The sequence below is a fragment of the Zootoca vivipara genome, chromosome Z1, assembly GCF_965207765.1.
Source record: "Zootoca vivipara chromosome Z1, rZooViv2.hap1.1, whole genome shotgun sequence".
In the NCBI taxonomy this organism is placed as follows: Eukaryota; Metazoa; Chordata; class Lepidosauria; order Squamata; family Lacertidae; genus Zootoca; species Zootoca vivipara.
Window position 1 is genome coordinate 56,905,894 of NC_142583.1, and position 20,689 is coordinate 56,926,582.

General features: G+C 42.3%; 1 protein-coding gene across 2 annotated transcripts in view; it reads left to right on the top strand.

Annotated features, from left to right (window-relative positions):
• The window catches only part of UNC5C (unc-5 netrin receptor C), a 313,167-nt gene extending 297,127 nt beyond the window's left edge, over positions 1 to 16,040 (top strand). For both annotated transcript variants that reach the window (XM_035111588.3, XM_088660494.1), the window contains exons 14-17: positions 4,206 to 4,355; positions 5,237 to 5,401; positions 14,647 to 14,825; positions 15,652 to 16,040. In XM_035111588.3, coding sequence (XP_034967479.1) covers positions 4,206 to 4,355; positions 5,237 to 5,401; positions 14,647 to 14,825; positions 15,652 to 15,817 — 660 coding nt within the window. In that variant the 3' untranslated portion in view covers positions 15,818 to 16,040. The remainder of the gene's footprint in view (positions 1 to 4,205; positions 4,356 to 5,236; positions 5,402 to 14,646; positions 14,826 to 15,651) is intronic.
• Positions 16,041 to 20,689: the final 4,649 nt, after the last annotated feature.

Consider the following 20,689-nt stretch of genomic DNA (forward strand, 5'->3'; position numbering starts at 1 on the left):
TAGATAGGTGATTTAAAGACCCCCCTGCTCTCTTTTTCTTTATCTTTAAAAGGACTTGCACTTTGGACAGAAGTCTGATCTCTATGAAGCAAGACACATGGGGACCCTAGGGGTTGTTGTATATGGTTAATGCTAAAAATGAAGTGGATTGTTAGGGACTGGCTGGATGCAGACGAGTGGTGGGAGGCACCAGCTGGGGAACCCCCGAGGGAAACCCCCAGTGGAAGAAGGCTCAGGGCAAGGGGATTGGTGGTGGGACAGTGATGAGTGGTCACAGGGAGAAGAGGGAGCAGACCGGTAGGGGGAGGTGTTGGAAGCTGAAGGGGCAACAGGGTTTAGTGAAGTGAGCAAGAAGAGGCTGTGGCAGAGAGCAGTGCAGAATCAGAGGTAGGAGAGCAGGGGGGGGGCAGGAGACAGAGATGAGGCAGGCTGCTGAAGTCTCCCACTCCTTCTGTGACTAGCTCCCCTCTTTCCCCCGGGTCTCCTAGATCATGCAGAGAAATGAAAATAGCAGAGCAGAGATTGGTTGTGTGCAGATACCGTCTATGACTGCTTGGAAAAGACCCTTGAGAGGAGGGGACTTCGGCAGCTGTGGGAAGGCGAGGACCTTCAGTCCTCACAACTGCCTCACTGGGGATAGACCTACTTGGAAGAGCTTTGCAGGGATCAGTAGGCCTGCACCATTTTGATTGATTTGAATAAAGAGTTAACTTCATTGACACCGTGTTTTTACTGCTGACCTATGTTGGACTCCGGCTCCTGACACAGACTGAAATATGATTGAAGTGGGAGCTTCCTGGTTTTTTTATTATTATTAATGTAGTATCCCTTCTAGCTGGTTATAAGACTATAGCCCTGGGATCACCAGCCTGCCAATACCAGCCTGCCAATACCAGCTCTCACTAAATGCTGCAAGCACCACCTGGTTGAATGTTTGTGTGGAGCTTTTGCCTTGAATTGCCTATCCAGCACTGCCTTTTCTTACCACATTCTGGCCTGTTTCTTCTTGGTATGAAGACAAGGAATGGTCCATGGTACCAAACAACAAATAAATGATAGTGGAGCAGGGAGAAATGGTGAATTCATTTCACATGGATTCTTCATTAGCGACCTTTTCATTTGTGGGAGTTCCATTGACCCTACTTTATGGATAATGAATATGTGCTCACAACTCCTTCCTATATAGAGTGTCTCTATAGAGTGTTTGTGTGTTAATTTCCCTAAGCTGTCAATCATATATTGCTATTTATAAATCATCCATGGCTTGTCATGTACATATTCCCCCCCCCAAACATTCACCAAAGGCTGAAGAGGTGTTCTGATTATAAAAGGCAAAATGCTGCATTTCTCCTGACAGACTTGCTCCTCAAATTATTCAGCTGAAGCATTCCCTGAACAATTGCCAAAGTCTTAGGTGCAGCAGCAAACCCTAATGATGTGTCATAAATAATGCCTTGTTCCTTGTAAAAACAGCTTGTTTTTCTTCCTTGTGTAATGGTAGCAGAAATGTTTTTGTCTCATCCAGCACTAATCAGTAATAAAGCTTACATGGTGAGATGCGGTAGGAATGTACAATGTGGGTCAGCTATTGCCACTGTTCTTCATTTCTTTATGGGTAAATGAAGGACCCCTACCACTGTCCTTTAAAAAAAAAATGCAAATGGAAACTATTGAAAACTTACTGCAAACTGTCCCCTTTAGTGCTGTCAATTTCCTCCCCTTCTCCCTTTCTGCACCACAGTTTGCAAGACTGAGGACCAGTTCTTTTGTTAAATTTGTATCCCACCTTTCCACCCGATGGTGCTCATGGCCAGCTGTGTATTTGCCGTCTCGATTACGCTAGAATTGTGGAGAACGGCTCCCCCACCGCCAAGCTTCTCACTGCAGTATTCAAGTCTGGGATCACGTGGCTTTCCTTAAGTTGCGTGTGTCTATTTTTGTTTAAATTGCATCTCACTTTATAGTCCCGGTGGGACCCTCCAGGCAACTCACAAAGCATCATTAAAATCACAATATTAGAAAATGACAGCCATATCATAAAACCAACATACACAATAAATTAGGTAGAGAAACAGCAGCAGTAAGAATTCATTTTCAGAGTGGCCCCACGCGCCTTTTTAAATAAATGTTTCAACTGATCTCTGAAGGTTATGTTGTGTAGGGAGTCTCTCTAGGGCAAGGGCAGCCAAAATTGTGCCGCCCAGATGTTGATGGATTACAGTGGCTGCCACCACTGACTGGCTGGGGGTGATCATGGAGTGATGGGAGCTGGAGGCAAACAGCCTCTGGAGGGCATTTCTTTGGTTCTTCCTGGGCTAGGGAGATGATTTCACAGCTTTAGGACCAGCCCTTCCTTTGGATGCACAAGTAACACTTGTCATGAGATGCCTTTCACTCCTGGATCTGGTCCCTCAACTGCAGCCTTTTCTAAAAATATATATATTGGCCACATCTATCCATGTCCCAGTAACACCCAGGCTAGATAAATATAATGTGTAGTTGTACAGTGGACAGTTTTTTTAAGACTGAAAATTTCACCTGCTTCAGAGCACGGCAGGTAGACCATTGCATCGATCCAGTTTGTTTCCATGCACAATGCAGAGTGCTGATTTTGAATATAAATCCCTAAATAGCTTGGTCCTAGAGTGCTTCCCCATATAAACCTGCTGAGCCCTCCACTGAAGAGGCCTTTTTGCAAGATCAGGTGCCATTAAAGAGCATTGTTTTAGATTCTTATTTAGTGGCATAATTTTTGATGATCTGATTGTAAGCTGCTCTGGAGACTCTTAGAGTGGAGAAGCATAAAAGTACTTGAAATAGCAGATCAAGGCTGCATTCTTATGCACAGCTTGAACGCAGTGGGTCTCCCTTCCAAGTTAACAGGCATCGGATTGGCATGCATATAAATAAATGTCTGAAATACAGGGCCAGCCCTATCATTAGGCAGAGTGAAGTGGCCAGCTAATGCAACAGATTTTGAATGTCATAAAGAGGCAGAAAATTGTTGTTTAATTTATTATTGTTGTATTTTTACTCCCAGGGAGGAGGAGAGGCACTTACAGGCATACTAATATAACGTGACTGGCTTTGGGTAATTTAACTTGAGGGCAGGAACATTGCTGCTCTGCCTCAGGCAGCAAATTCCTGTGAATTGGCTTAAATGTCTAAGGCTCTATATGAATGATTAGTACGGTAGTAGTAGAATTATATTAGCAAGTTCATGCATATGCATGTGTAAGTGAAGATCTTTGATGGTATATATACCAAGGCAGTCTGTGTGGGGCATACATCAGTTTGCTGTAAGGAAATGTAACAAATTTTCCTTTAGACAAAACTGGGAGATAATTTGGGTGTAATGAACGTTGATAGTAATCAAATAATTACTATTGATTTGCTCTTTAAGATGTCTTCATCAGCTAATTAAGGTGTACTCAAAGGAACCTGGAACTGATTGATTGGCAGAACCTTATTTCTAAAAGCTTTCTAATTACATTCCTTTTCTTCTAATAGTGTACAGACAAACACCATTTTGACTTTAAGACTGGTCAGGTTAGTTGGGACATCAGACTTATCTCTTAAGCTAAACAGACAACATGGCAAACATATCACTGCTCAAGCAAAACCACATTTTATACTGGATTTCAAAAGTTTTCCCTGTTTCTGTGCATGGATTTGTAATGAGAGGGGAAAGTGGTGAACTGATTAAGTGACCTGTGATTTTGTGATAATATGAGCTGAAGTCTTTTGAAGGCAAAGAATAAGATGCTCTTGAAGACCTCTCAGGCAGAACAGAATGCAGAATGACACAGTAGTCTGGTTTGCATGTAATACTCTAACATGGTTAGTTTTATTGTCTGAACCCTGACTAGTGGCTTAACTTTGACTTATTTACTGCCAGCAAACAAACCAAATCTGAACCCATGGTTTGTTATGGTTTGTTAAACAATCCAGGGCTTAGTGTTATATGTGAGCCACACCAATGTCAGTACTGTTCCATTCACTGTTGAAATGGAGTCTGATTGTGTCCTTTCTCTGGTAGACGGAGGTATAACAAATGTCTTCCTATGATGCTATCTAGTAGTATAGAGGTGGTTGTGTTAGTCTGTTGAAGCAAAATCAGCCTAAAATCTTTTTAAAAATATTACACACACACACCCAAAAAACCCCCACCGTTAAATGGATGTTGTCTTTCTTTCAATACTCAGGAGGTGCTACAGCTGGAGCGGCAAATGGGTGGACAGCTGCTAGAAGAACCAAAGGATTTGCATTTTAAGGGTAGCACTCATAACCTCCGCTTATCCATTCATGATATCACCCATTCCCTCTGGAAAAGCAAGCTGCTGGCTAAATACCAGGTAAGCATTGGGGGCTGCTAGAAATAACTACCATTGTGCTAAGAAGAATGCCGTAGAAAGGCCTAGAGATTCAGTGCCACACCTGCATGTATAAGTATACTTTAAAGCCAAATATGCAGTGGCTCCCTAGGAACAAGTATGCTTAGGTTCCCAATATTTTTACTTTAAAACTAGATGATCTTCTTCTTCTTCTTCTTCTTCTTCTTCTTCTTCTTCTTCTTCTTCTTCTTCTTCTTCTCCTTCTCCTTCTCCTTCTCCTTCTCCTTCTCCTTCTCCTTCTCCTTCTCCTTCTCCTCCTCATTCTCCTCCTCACCCCCAGTACATTCAGTGTTTCTTTCTGTTTCTGCTCCGACATGGTTCATCTTTGTTCATGCCAAGAATGTAGAAGGAACATACATTTGTAATACGAGGAATGAAAACCTTTACATTTTTGCCCATGTACTAAAAGGAGCAATTCAAGGAACGCCAAACACACTTCCCCATTAATTGATCTCACAGTGATCTCAGCTAGCAGCTTTCGGCATGCCTTTTGTTACAGAATTCCAAAAGTTAAGGTTACCGGACGTCACCATTTCCTGGGGACAGTTCCTGGATTTACAACTCAGTCCCCATAAAAAATCCATTGAAGTTGAAAAGTGTCCCCAGATTCATTGAAAAAAATCTGGTACGCTTAAGTTAAGTGTGCACTGTGCATTATTATCTTTAGTTGGTTGTGAATAAGCCAATAAACAGTGGATGGAAGTCAATGTTAATCATATCCAGAGAGTAGACTCACTGAAATAAATGGACCTACTCTGAGTATGACTTAGCTGAACATCACACATTATCCTTGCTTGAGAGTTTTATCTAGCTGGGGATTATAGCTATCACTTCTCCAACAGGAAATTCCCTTTTACCATATCTGGAGTGGATGTCAAAGAAACCTACATTGTACCTTCACCTTGGAAAGGTTCAGTCTGAACACACTAGAGCTGGTGTGCAAACTTTGCATACGACAGGTTGAAGGAGAAGGGCAGATATTCCAGCTCAACTGTTCAGTATCAGAGGTAAGGAAACTCAATCTCTTCCTACAGTCACCAATATTACTTGACCGGGCTCAGGAATTTCTACGTATGGTATCCATTAAGCCGGGGTGGGTGATCTTGCCGTCATCTTTGATCCATCTACTGGGCAAATCTGAAAGGTGCTTCTTACATATGTAACCCTTTGCCCTCTGAAAGATCCAATGGTGGATTGGGGAGTGCACTGGAAAATTTACATAGGAAAAAAGTTCATTTTGTACCCTTTTTTTACAGTGCAAACTGCAGGAGCAATCTGGATAGAATGAAAGTTTGTTTTATTTGTTTTGTTTTCGCTATCCCCCACTGAGGGATCCTAAACCCAACCAGGTCTCCTGCACTGGCAATTAATGTTTAAAAAACAGTTCTGCACTTAGAGACACAGCTATGTAGCTAATATAATGTGTAGTTGGGCCCTGAGAAGCGTTCCAGAGTCAGCTTAATGATGCGTCAGAAGATAATGTTACAATTCTGCCTGGAAAATGCCCATATACAAGGACCACAGGATCCTTGCATGTAGAACCATATCTTGTTTAGACAAGATGGACATTAGTCCCTGTTTATATAAACTGGGAGGTGATGCTCAATTTTTCTGGATGGGCTCACTCTCCCCCTAACGTATCAGGTTTGCAGGTGAGTGGCGCTGTTAGATCTGGCTGTGTCTTTCAATGCCTATGTGGCATTGGTGATATGAAACATCTGCCGCCAGCTATAGCTGGTTCACCAGCTGCAACACCTCATGGGCAGAGATAGGCTGGCTGCTGCTATCCATGCTCTGGTAAACCTCCAGATTAGAGTTCTGCAATGTTTTGTACATCAGGTCACCCTTAAACTTCAGTTAGTCAAGAATATATATATGCAGTAATTGGGATGGGATGGGTGCCCTTTATGTCAGTTTTTAAACAGCATCACTTGCAACTAGAGATGGACAAATCTGTCAATTTCAGTTTCTCTCCCAATTTTCCAGTCATAGGTTCAGTTATCCACACTCCCACCAGTGTTAGAAACTGAGATATGAAAGCTAGGAGCTAAATAGCACCTTAAACCTAGGTTATAGGCACAATAACAGAATGTCTAGGCACATTTTTATAACAAGAATACAAAGCTGAAAATGAATGAACTGCAGATAATATGTTCATTTTTCACATGGTCTAGTCCTTCCGCTGCCCACCCCCCTAATATTCTGAAGAGGGTCTCTTCTTCAGTCTTCAAAGAGTAGCTGGAAGTGGGGAGGCAGAATAAGGTCCTTCCACTTGGCAGTTTTAATCTGAAATATTAGGTGCAGTACAGTTTCCAGAGTTCAGAAACTGCTCGCACTGATGAAATTCCCTGTCACAAAATGTGCCTAGAACAATGGCTGTGTTTTGATTCGCATAGTGTTTCGCAAAGTGCAAATTAGGTAGATTCACATTTAAAACTGAATTAAACCAAACTTCTGCCCCATGCGTACTTGCAACCCATTTGTTTCCAAGTTTAATTATTGTGCTAGGTCTCTAATATAAAATTTGGGACTGACCACTCCCATAAGAACCTGACCAAGCATTAAGATCACCTCCAGATGTCCTGCTCTCAGCCCAGGTGGCAGCCAGGGAAAGGACCTTAGTGGAATTGCTCCAGAGAGACTGCTGAATCTTTTGTCCTTTTTGTGCCAGACAAAGTCTGTCTTACTTACTCAACCTTTTAATATTTTTTGGTTTCTTAGTATCACCTCCTGCTGACCTCCCCCCTTTTTACATACCATAACTTGAAGTTGTACTGGGGTGTGTGTGTAACAACTGAAAGCCACCAAACTGAAGTGCAGGATAATAAATTTAGTAAATAAATAAAATTGATATTTAACAAACACTCCTTATTATCTTCCTTGAAATAAGATGCAACTTAAATGAGGGCAGCTTACTTCCAAATAACATGTTTAGGAGTTCAAACAGATTGTTACAGTGTGTTGGATCCAAACTAAGGTAGCTGCGTATACAGCACACTGAAGTCAAAGTGGCATGTTAGTCCCCATTGAAATAAATTGAACTGGAATCATGGCTAATTCAATGGGAATTAATTCAGTAAGGACCAATTAGTCTGGACCCAACCCAGCCTTTGCCAACCAAGGGCCCTCCAGATGTTCTGGAACTCCCTTCAGCATAGCTAATGCTGATAGGAGTTGTGGTGCAAAACATCTGGAGAGTACCAGGTTTGCAAAGGCAGGTGGTGGTGGTGATGATGATGATGATGATGATTGAACTCATATACCACCCTATTCCTGCAGGCCTCAGGGCGGTTCACACATCTAACCCCATGTAACTTTTCGAAACTCGACTCGGGCTAAAAGGTTATATTGTGTATTAGAAAAAGTCATTGTGTGTAACACTGATCTATTGAAATCAGTGGAAAACTTAGAATCATATAATAGATTTAGAAGGCAACACGCAGTTCATCTAGACTGCACCCATTGCACTGCAAGAATCTTTCACTCAACATGGGACTCTGAGATTAAGAGTCTCATGCTCAACCAACCAAGACTTGATACAATGGACAAATACAATGAGCTTGCATTATGTACTCTTGAATTAACTAGCGAGCACTGCTCTGGAGAATCAGAATTGGTGTGAGAGAAGTAGACTTGGACTCGTTTCACTTCAGATCAGAGGAACTGACCTACTGACTGCCCAGAGAGACAGCGGCAGAGTGAATACTCTGTAATTTTATTTCCAAAGTGTTTTGAAGTGCTGCCATCTCACTCATGAAGTGTAAGAAAAAAGGAAAGGAAATCCAAACAGTCTCGAGGTGAAGCATTCTTGTCTTCATTTTCTATTCACGTAATTAAGGGCAAGTCATCTCGTCTGTCAGGCTGCTGCCTTGACCTCCTCTCTCTTTCTCACAGCCGGCTGTGGTACAGCCAACATTTCATCCCAGAGTTTCGCCACCCTCTTTGACTTCAGTCAAAGACCCCACTGACACTAATAAGGAATGATCTTGATGTCATGGTGCCATGGCAACCAGCCGGCAGGTTTCGTTCTGCAAGCCGTATCTCTGAGCCGCAGAGCTCCACCCCTGCTGGTTTTGGACGGTGTTTTCACCGCCGAAGCCCAGCAGGTCTGTGAAGTTCAATAACCACACAACTCCTGCAACAACAGAAGGAACAGCTTTTGGAGGAACAGGGTGGAAGGGCCAGCTATCCCTCTGATGAGTGCTGCCTGTCTGGTGTGCACAAGTGCCAGCAGATAAAGAGGGAGGTGGGATGAGGCAGAGAAACAAATAATGAGGAGGAGAAAATCCCCCTTTTGTGGAGAGATGGTTCCTCAAAGAGGGCAGCAGCCGCAGCAGCAGCAGCATAAAGATTTCATTTGAGTTGACCTGGGATAAAGAACGATTTATTTCACAGTTCATGCAGCAATATGAGCTCCCAAATGGAGTAGGGGAAAGAAATGCTGATGAGGTTTTTATGCTAGCATCTGACATCATAGATAAAGAAGTAGATGGCTGGGAGCTGATTGAGAAGGGAGGAGGTCTCTATTATGTGATATATGCCACTTTGCAGCAAGTAACACCATCTAAGGGCCATATTAGAAACATCATGAATTACCCATGCTGATGTAATTCAGCTGACAAGTACAGGGCCCAGGTTGGTTCATGTGGGGAGAGGTGGTCCTTAAAGTATTGAGGTCCTGAACACTTTGAATTGTGCCTGGATACTAACTGGGAGCCAGTGCAACGGTGTTAGATGTGTAAACCATCTTGTTTTGGTGAGGAATCTGGCCTCTGAATTTTGCACCAGCTGAAGTTTCTGATCTGCCTTTAAAGCCAACCTGCCTTTGATACACTAAGGCCTTATATGCACTATACATTCAGCTTCCCCCAAAATGTCCTGGGAATTGTTGCCTGTTAAGCCTGTTGAGAGTTGTTAAGAGACCAATTTCACTCACAGATCTATAATTTCTAGGGTTCCCTGGGAAGAGGAGTTGACTGTTAAACTACTCCGGAAATGGTAGTTCTGTGGTGGCAATAGGGGTCTCTTAACAGCACCTTTAGCAAACTAAAGTTTCTAGGATATTTTGGGGGAAGCAGTGACTGTTTAGAGTGGTGTGATACTGATATAAATGTATAGCTTGAATTCCTGTTTCCTGGGAGCTTATTACATGGCGAACATGAACCCTGTAAGACCACCTCCTTCTGTTGGTGGATTTTACCTTCTATCCACCATCCCAACCACCATGGCCAATTGTCAGGGAAGAAGGGAGTTGTACTTTAACAACATCTGGAGGACCATGGATCCCTCATCTCTGCAGCAGAATAAGCATCATTTACTTCATTGTCTGAGGGACTATCCAGTGTTCATCAGTCAGAAAGTGATTTTTTTTTCCTGGATTATTTTTGAAGGGCCAGGAGATGACAGCTGAAAGTTACTTAATTCTGCATTGTGCAACATCGCATGTAACATCTGCTTGGTTATTGGGTATAAAGTTATATATTCAGCTGGGGACTCCATAACATTAAAGACAGATGGTAAAACAAGTATCATAAACAATTATTACAATAAGTACTGTACGGAAGCAATCTCTAATTTAACCTAGCAAAGGAGCAAAAGAGCAGGTATTATCTTTAGCAGCGAAACTCTGGAATGTAACAAATGTCATCTGCTTATACATAATGAGACTCGGTAACATCAAAATGTGGAAAGAACATTAATTTTTTTTTCCTGTGCTCTGATTCTGTCTATCAGAGAGAATTATGGAACAGGGATAACACAGCTGCAATGTATTTAATGGGCGATTGCACGCCAGGGCTGTGTAAGTCCTGACCCTTTTATTCTGGGAGAGTTTTGCCTATGGCGATGCCACCCTGAAGACACCTGATCTGAACTGATCGCAGAAGCCAACCAGGGGCAGCCCCAGTTAGTATTCTCTTTACTTTCCTGTCCAGCAGCAATGGCAGGAACAGTGGCAGGACGAGTATGTGGGTACATTATCTGTTGTCCAGGTTTTCTGCTTTGCATTATTTTGAAAAGGAAGCACGGTGGCCCATGGGATTTGCAGTCTTCCCTAAGGCCACTGTAATGAAGATTGTATTTTGGAGCAAGAGTTTTAGCTGCAGACTTTGAGCACAGATACCTGTAAGTGAAGTCTTGTTTCCTAGTGTCAGGGATGGAGTGCACATTTTCCGTTCATGGTGACAGAGCCCATGAGCAGTATTTTATTTCTCCATATAGGAATTAATGGGAGCTATACCATTTATCCCTATAGCTCAGTTGGTAGAGCACGAGACACTGAATGTCATTGGATCCCTTCAAACTCTACAATTCTATTATTTGTACTTGGAGCTAAACCTGTTCCCTGTCTTGGTAATTCTAGATATTAAAGAGCCAAATCTGCTTTTATTTCCATAACCCTCTTTTGGGTCCTGTTTCTTGGACAGGCCGGTGGAAAGTTGGGAGATGGGAAAGGAATGTTGGCAGCTTGGCTAATCATATGCCCAAGGAGACTTACACAGAAAAGTTCTCAAGGTTCAGTCCAGGAGAACCATGAATCAAATTAAGACAATGCCCAAGTGGTGGCCATACATCCCTCTACCTCCATGCAGCTCAACAAATTGACCATAACTGAGCAAAGAGGTGGAGCTATCAAGGGAAATGAGAAGCATCAAGCCTCCCAGGAGGTAACAGTAATGATAAGAACGTCTAGGAGCTGGTGGTACAGTGCATCAGGGTCCATGGAGTGACTTAGCCCTGTTTACCAGATCTCAAGTAGGTTTTGGAAGGCAGAAAGCCAGTGAATAAGTTAAAGACTGGGGAGATTACCTGGGAGAGAGACTATGGGCATAAATAATCAGCCACCACCATCCTGATTTATTTTGTAGTTATAAAATAGCTCTTATGCAGCTAAACAAATCATACAGGGGCTTAGAAAACCCAGGTTCATATCTATTTTTCCTGTTTAACTTCTGATATGACTCTATTCCTCCTTCCCTCCCACCTTCCTTTTCTTTCCCTCCATTTTCGTCTTTGAAGATGCCCAAGTTCAGTTTATTTGGTCTACAGACCATAAATATCAAACGCAGTGCAGGGTTAAAAATAGAGAAAATTTTGGCTCAGTACTCAGCTACCCTTAGTAAGTGTGACCTAGTTTTGATGGGTACAGCAAGGAACTTAGCTATATTTTCTGTGATCTTAGGATTGGAAACTGCCATTAAAACTGAGGCATAAAATTCATCTGAGCTCCCCAAGTGAAAAGAAAGTACCAGGGAGATAAAATGGGATCTTATGTCCCTATAAAAATTACAGTGCAGGAGAATGTGGACTAATGTTTCGACTGAGCCACTTCTGCACGGACAAACTCTCTGATGCCAAGACAGCCTGGTAAATCAGCCTTCCATAACTGCTGATGGCAAAACATTTAACCAGCCATTGAGAAGGCTCTCCTATACAGTATCTGGGAACATTTAATCTTGCTAAATACCTAGCTGGCTGATAATAACTGCTGGGTTGCAAGACAAGGTGCAGTGGTGAGTAAGCCACGTTTGCAAGAACTAACGGATTTTTCACGTTAAGATCTGTTTGACGATAGCAAGAGCCAGGCTCCTCTAGTATAAGACTTCTAAAGGCTTATCATTTTGGCAAAAATTTCCATTCTTTGCATTCCTGCATGTTTGTCCTCATCTCTGTCAAATATACCTGGGTTTCCTCCTTAAGGAGTGTCAGTGTCTATCTAATAATAATAATAATATTAATTTTTTATACCCCGCCCATCTGGCTGGGTTTCCCGGGCATGTGCAGCACAGTGGATTACAAGGAACAAATATCTAACAGATTCTGCTGCACATCTCTGTGAGTATCTAAAAGTGGGTATGTAGTACAAGATAGTTGAGCTCCTTAAACTTTCTTCCCTGAAATAAAGCAGAAGAAATAAATGCTCATGGGAATGAGTAGCGCCATTAGATCATATGGGGACAGTGAAAAACACTACAGACCAAAATGGGAGGATGTGGGCCAAAAGTTGCCATCTGTGGGTGATCTTTGGCCCATACCGCCCAATTCCCCCCCCAATCGTTTATTTTTCTCCACCCCATTGGGATTGATGGAATGATTTGTTTTTATGGGGCTGAGGAAAAGACACCGCAGGAGCAAAATAGGGTGGGGACTCCCTCTTATGCGTCATCCATGGGCCATCAGGATTTTCTCCAAACTTCCCATCTCTTAAAATCAGTTGTATGGAATGGAATAGCCTAACTCTGCTAAATTGCATTGGTCCAGCGTTAAGATGCTTGTGCAAAGCATTCGTCAGCCAGAGAAGGCAGTCGTTCTTGGATTTCAATCTGAGTGGGAGAAGAATTTGAGGCTTTTAGAAACTCACCTCTCATTTGAAGCATATTTTTATGAGTCCCCAAAGTTCTCATCTGAGCTTGGCTTCAGTGACCTCCCCCGACATCCCCAGTGTATAGAACAGGTGAAACTATATTTAAGATGAAGCTTCTGAAAATACGCTTACCACCATCCATGCTAACTTGAAAAACTTTGCACCCTGCATTTTCTTGTTATGGTGAGTTCTATTTAAGCCCTGGAAAATGGTGAGATTTAAAGTGGTTCTATTTGTGGCAATGCATTGTAGAGAGCCAGTTACCTTATAGCTGAGAAGGCAGCTAGTTGAAATACAAAGAAATTGACATTTAAAGTGGGTCTTTTTATTGTTTTAGTTGTTCATAGACAAGGCTTGCTTTACTTTTCCAGTTGGCTGATGTGATGGCCAAATTAATTTCCTTTCTTCCGCTGCAGATGAAAGATCCTGAAATGATACGTTTTTATTCTTCCCATCTACTTTAAATGTCACACAGTTTAGGAGGGGGTGAGTGTGTGTGTAGCTTTAATACAGGTTTTAACAATATATGTCTCTCTCTCTGTCAACCTTTTCTTCGAAGGAGATAGGCACTATTTCATATAATTTCATTCGACAGTGAAGGCAGAGGGGAAAATGTGGTGATCTGCAGGGGGGGGGGGCAAGGCAGAGGTCAGAGTGTTAGTTCTGCTACTGAGTTGTTTATAGGTAGGTAGCCGTGTTGGTCTGGATCGAAGTAAAATAAAAAAATTCCTTCAGTAGCACCTTAAAGACCAACTAAGTTTTTATTTTGGTATGAGCTTTCGTGTGCATGCACACTTCTTCAGAAGAAGTGTGCATGCACACGAAAGCTCATACCAAAATAAAAACTTAGTTGGTCTTTAAGGTGCTACTGAAGGAATTTTTTTATTTTACTGAGTTGTTTATGTTTTCCTGGACGTGTTTTGACCTCAATTTCCCCATCTGCAAATCAGGGTAATCATGCTTTGTGAATTGATTTAGAATACTACAGATGAGGCATGCTGCAAAGGAGGGCAACCCCAGTTTTATCAGGCTGCCCAACGATGTGTATCCATTGTTATTTGCCTTTTTCGGTTTGTCAATATGGTTTGCCCAATGACGCTCTGAAGCGCCTCCTCTACTGTGACATTTCTTCTTGCAGAAAGTAGTTTTATTTTTAACAGGCTGGTTCAAAACGTTTATCTTTCTTTGTGGATTTATACGTTCGACAATCACCTGCAGAGCTCTTGCCAATTTTGTCTGAAGACAAGCAGCATCTTGAACTTACAATATTTAGACCAGGCATAGGCAGCCTTGGCTCTCCAGATGTTTTGGAACTACAACTCCCATGATCCCTAGCTAACAGGGCCAGTGGTCAGGGATCATGGAAGTTGTAGTGCCAAAACATCTGGCGAGCCAAGGTTGCCAATGCCTGATTTAGGCCATTAGGTTTTGCCTATTTGAAAAAGACATTTTATAAAACTAGCGTGAAGCAACATGTAGCAGTTTTCTCTGATGTAATAGAGAGCAGTGCATCCCTAAGTTAAGGATGATAAGTGGTATAATCAGTAATGAACTAAATGAATGGCTTCCCAAAGCATAAGAAGCTTTATGTTTTATGTGCTTTTTTTTTTAAAAAAATAGGTTGTTTTCCCACAAAAAAACCCCATCCAAAGTAGCTTGGAAAGTGCTTTCATCTGTGTTCTTCAATAATATTTATTTTTCTTTTCTTTTCTTTCTACATTTGCATTCCACCTTTCCTCTGAGGAGCTCAAGGTGGTGTACATAGTTTTACTCCTCCCCTTTTTTTATCCAGTAAACTATGTTTCACAGATTGCTTCTCTGTAGATAATAAGTTTATTTCCTCTGCTAATAATGCTGCCGTATCGTCTACTCCTCTTCTCTAAAATGCAGGAACCTACTGGCATTGAATATCCACTCATGGACCCAGCAAACACCATCACCACCGTAGTAGGACCTTGTGCATTCAGTATCCCCCTCCCAATCCGACAGAAGCTTTGCAGCAGCCTAGATGCTCCTCAGACAAGAGGTCATGACTGGAGGATGCTGGCCCACAAACTGAAATTGGACAGGTGGGTAAGCATGCTGGCCACACAAACCTGTGCAATGTGGCAGAGGATCAATAAATGGCTGCATATGCTAGTGAGGCCTGGCACAATCCTTTGGGAAATTCTGAGATTCAGTCTTCCATTGAAATTTGCACAGATTTAGTTATCTCAAGGAAGCCAAGTATGGAATAAGGCTCCCTGGAACCAGCGAGATGCTTGCATGCCCATCTTTGGATTAGACTTTGTGTCTCGTAACGCATGTGACAGAAGGTCATAGTTGTTTTTGTGCTGACAATCGGAGAACATAGGGAATGCATGCCGTTTCAAAGCATGCCTACTAGTCGAGCAGCAACTAGGTGTAGCAGAGTTATTGGTCATGCAAGCAGGGCAGAATGTGGCGCTTCTGCATAAACTAAAAGGAACAGGGACTTCATGTCTTTATAACAGCAGATGTTGCTGGAAGGAAGTGGCTATGCTGGGGGCTGTTGTCTACTCAGCTGCTGCATTCTTCCATGGTTAAGTCGCAGTTGCCCCAGCTTCTGTCCATGACACTTGCCAGTATTAACTGTGGCTGAATGCTACATTCACCACAGCTACTGCACATGCAACTACAGACTGCATTGACATTGTAGACCAGGGATGGACAGTGGCCTTGCAGCTGTTGCTGGACTCCAACCCCCATCAGCTCCAGCCAGGATAGGCAATGATCAGTAATGATAGGAGCTGTAGTCCAGGAACATCTCAAAGGTCACAGGTTCTGCAGCCTGTTGTTAAGCATCTACCTGTATGTTGATAGTGTGGGGTCAGGTGAATGGCAGCGCTCTTAACTGTAGTCATTGTCCCGTTGCAGGTACCTCAATTATTTTGCTACAAAATCAAGTCCCACCGGTGTGATCTTAGACCTTTGGGAAGCTCAGAATTTCCCTGATGGGAACCTGAGCATGCTGGCCGCAGTCTTGGAAGAGATGGGAAGACACGAGACATTCGTTTCACTGGCACCAGAAGGAAAGTACTGAGGCAACCTTAGGAGGAGAAGGAAGGAATGTTAACCACGTCGGCTGTGACTAACTCAAACCGAGCACCCCAGACCAATGCGTTCCAATGCAAGAGGCATTCCAGAGTGGGGGGAAAGAAACAAAATCCTGACTTTTCACATGCATTCTCCTTGTACATTATAACAGGATTTAAAAGAAATCTCACAAAGTTGTTACCTTGATAATATAATTCAATCTAACATTCCTCTCAGCTTGGCTGTACACTGCTTGGTACAGGATTTTACAGTTTCCTAGGAAACGCTTTTTATTGCTATCCAGATATATGGATAAACTTTCTTAACAATCCCAGTTTCTATGAACATTGTTTACATCAAATCCTGGGCAGCGGGATGGAAAGGACTATCCATGGCTCTCTTTTATATATATATCTATATTTTCTTCTTCTTTTGTTGAAAGCCATTCTAGACCAAGCCATGGACAAAGCAGGGTTGTGGCTATTTTCAGATAAGTCAGTTCCTAACACCCATCTCAAATGCATTTCATGGTTGCAAATCTGCCCATCAGATGTCTTAAAATAATCCGTCACCAGACTGCTTCCTAGATTGAGTTGTTAAGCCAGAGTTTTAAATTTGTGCACCTGGCAAGGAGATAATGTAGATTCTGAGCAGGAATGCAAGTACCTCTCCCTACCTTCCCCAGGGATGCCTGTGCCCCTTGGTGACTTAAACTGCAGGGAGCTTTTCTCCCAGCTCACAGTGTCCCCTGCCTCCATCATCAAAGTGTGGGTGTGTGGGTGTATGTGATATGCAATTTGGCGTGGTTGGGGGGGAGAGGGAAGAAACCCTACCAAAAAGGGGGAGGAGAAGAAAAAAAGAATTTGCTTGTATGGTTATTTACTGAATAGTACCTAGTGCAAAGAATATTATATTTCTTATTATTGCTACTATTATTTTTGCTTTCCAGATTTATCCACAGCATTAATCATTTGAGCAATGGCAGCACCCACCCTGGAAGCTGTATGTGGCTGCCAAGGGTCTCCTAATCCCTTCTAATGGAAGCTTTCATCCCCTCTCTGTCCTTTTCTAGCTCTTTGGTTCCCATCAAAATCAGTTCCAGTGAGCTATTGAATGGGTTGCTATCAAACTGCAAGCCTTTCGCGCTGCAAACTTGCCTTTTCCATGTGGATTGTAATGCATTCATATTTATAACAGAGGCCAACCTATGTAGACCATTTCGCGCAAATGAGATATTTCACATGCAAGAAACACTGCAAGTTGATCTGCCCATACTCATTTCAAGACGTTCTCTAGTGTGATGCTGGCTTCTCTTTCTGTTTGCCATAAACCAAAGTATCATGCAAGTCAAGGGGGGCGGGGTGAATTTGCAGTTTAACTGACCAATCCTAGGCGTTATCACCACTTTAACAATATTGGCTTCATATTCCTATGTTTATAGAGGGGTCCTTCCAGTTATTGGTCTCAATCCAAAGATGCATTTTATTTTATTATTATTTTTAAAAAAGCTTTCCATGCAAGTTATTGCATGCTAGTGGATGACAGTTTGGCTTGCATACACTCGTTTATTTCTAAAGGTAGGGACAAATGTCAATGAGTTGCTAAGTTTAAGGGCAGATAACTTGTTTGTGTGGCATCGCAGACCTTTTAAAGTGGATTAAGTCTCTGCATAAACAATGGAATACTGTGAGTTCCATTGCACGGCTATGAACTCTAATCAGACTGTGCATCTGCAAGGCCCATCAGTGGGACCGATGTTGATTTCACGTAGAAATAAATGTGAGATTCTCGAGAAAAGACTTTTTTACAAAATGAGAATGTCAGAGTTGGACAGTGATGGAGCAGAATTCAGTTCTCAGTTACACACAGTGGCCTTTTACAAACCTTGTAATCTCCCTGCATCCCATTTTAAATGAACACCTTGGGGTCAGTGAAGCACTGTCGTGTCCTCAAGTTAGAATAGCAAGGGCAGAATCATCCCTTTCATTTTGATTTCTTGGTTTCTTTTCCCATGCCATACTTGTTCTCAGAATTGTTTGTCAGATGAGTTCGTTTTCTTTGCTGCTCTGTGCAAGGATGTGCTTTCAGTCCATGCTCCCTGTCAGATGCTTTGAAGTGTTAGGACACCTGTTGCCTGTTGACAAATGAAATTGGTGGTGATTCAGTTGGAGCCCTTACATATTAAGAAGAGGGTCTTCTCTGAAAAAACAGGGTGCCCCTCTTTGGCTTCTGTTTACAACTTCCCCTGCCTCTCTCTTCCTGTATTAGAAGAGCTCTCTTACCATCCCCACTTGCCTGAGGCCTCAAGTCCAGCAAGCTGATATTTGGATCAGTATGATTTCATTTCTCTGAAGGTAACTGAAAATGCCACTGGTTAACACACAAGGTGGATTTTGCCTGACCTTTCCCCCATTTTGACATTTCCACAGGTTTTTCTGTTCTGCCCAGTGACCGTGTTTTTATTAAACACAGAGCAGCGTTCATAAAAACCTTTCCCGTTTGGAAAGTAGTTGGCCTTCAGCCTTTGACAGTCGAAAGCAAGGTACAGGTTTTGGCTGGGTTTGTGGTAGACACAGGGCGCTTTTCAAAATGTGGTCAGAGTTTGGTCTGGAATGCTCTAGCTGAACTTTGCGAGTGACTCTGGACCCAACATGCTGCCTTCTGGACTAAGTTGTTCTTTGTATTCAGAGACAGCCTCTGCTTGGCTGTCCACAAATCAGATGCAGGAGCCTTTTGAAGTAAAAAAGTCCTTTGCTGTATGACTTTTTCTACCTGGTATATTGAAGGGAAATATGTACCAACACTGTAGAAGCATAACACAGACCCCCCAAGTGTCCCTGTTTTACAGGGAAAGTCCTGGTTTTATAGAAGCTGTCCTGGTTTCTGATCCCAGAATGTCCCGCTTTTCCTTAGAACATCCCTATTTTCATAGGAGAAATGTTGGAGGGTATAGAGTTATGTGACCCCCCACCCCGAGCCAAGGAGATAAGCAACTATGCAACCTTTAGAAGACATCTGAAGGCAGCTCTGTATAGGGAATTTTAAAAAAAAATGTTTAATGTTTTCTTATGAATTGGAAGCCACCCAGAGTGGGCTGGGCAACCCAGTCAGATGGGTGGGGTATTATTATTATTATTATTATTATTATTATTATTATTATTATTATTATTATTATTGAATAAGACACCCCAATTTTCATTGGATAAATGTTGGAGGGTATGATAACACAGTGCTGTGGAGTACAAGCAGGGAGAGCGAACAGAACATAATGACAACAATATTTAATCGCAATGATAACAATTTAATGGTAATAGCAAAGTTGCGTTCAGCATGATTTCCTGTTCTTTCCCCAACACCTCTTCCCATTCTCCCTTGAGGTTTCATTTCTTATTTTTCATTTACATTTCCCCCCCCCACCAGTGAGAGAGTGTGTGTTACCTCAGTCTCACTAACCCCACTCTACCCCAAAGTTCAGTAAGGGAAACGAAAACGTATTTGCAAGAACAATGTACAATCATTAAGTAGACTTGGTAGCTTTTAGAATTATATTGTTGTCTCCAAGGCCTTCTGCATATATTTTTTCACGTACAAATGAATACCCTCTGCCTCCTTCTTTGTTGCACATGTTCCAATATCGAAAATTGTCTTTCAGAGCATAAAATGCTACTTTTATTTTCAAGTCATTGAAATATTTTGAGAAAGAGGCTATGTGTGCTCATCTTTGGGAAGAAAAAATATTTTGCACGTACATTGGTGTTTCATTCTTCCATCTTTCTCAGAGTGTTCTTTCTGAGGTGTGAAAGATACATGATGCCCTGGTGGGGTGTTTTTTTTTTAATTCTTATTTTGAAAAGCCCTGGAAAAAGACAATGTGTGTGTATTATTTAGGACAGCCTCTCCTAAGCTGGTTCCACTTCTGTTCAGTTCCAGCCACTGTGTCTGATAGACAGGGGTGCTGAAAGTTTCTGGTCTGAAACTTTGGAAAGCATCAACTTAGGAAAGGCTGGTTTAGGGAGAGGTTCATTGGTAGAATACATGTTTGGCATGCAGAAGGTCTAAGGTTCAGTCCCTGGCATCCTTTGTGAGGGTTGGAAAACCCCAGAAAGCCATTGCCAGTCAGCAAAAACAGTGGTGAGTTGAATAGGTGAATGGTAAAACTTGATAAAGGTCAGCTTTCAGTGTTTCTAAAAACAGTGCGATACTTGTTCCACCATATTCATATTTATGAGACAGGAGTAAAAAATCCTGGCTGAAATTGTGTTGGGTAGGTGGGTGATAATAAGGGGAGGAGGAGGAATACCTTTTAAGAAAAGTAGAACAGTTCCTAATCGTTATTCCTTGAAAGTAGTCTTCAGGTTATTCTTGGCTATTTTTTTCTGCTTGTAACTTTTCCCATTCACTTGTGTCAGTGCATTGCTTGCTAATTTCTGCAACCTCTAGATTGGATGAGCATCAGCTGCTGAGGTCTTTGTGACCTCCAGGCTCCCACCTGCATGGTTCAGGTGAGTAGAGAACGCCTTGATTGAAAGAAAGTTAGTAATTTAGAAATTAAAGCCATCCAGTTGTTCCTCGAGAGAGGAGCAGGAAACAAGGCATGCTACCTATTCAGTGCAAGAAAGGAAATGTCCAACTTTTCCCTACACTTGTGGTTAATTACAAGCCTCGTTGAATTCCCAGGTAGGTGGGCATAGGATTGCAACTTTATTCAGCTTACTCCTTTCATAACTCCCTAGGAACAAGTGAGCTGTAGCTGATGTGTGGGACGCCGTGATTATTACAAATTCTGTGTGTTATTAATGGTGTGCTAGAGAGCTCTTCATAATGCCCCTCTTTAAAAAGTTTTCAAGGATTTCATCTGGCCATTCCAACCTCTCTGGAG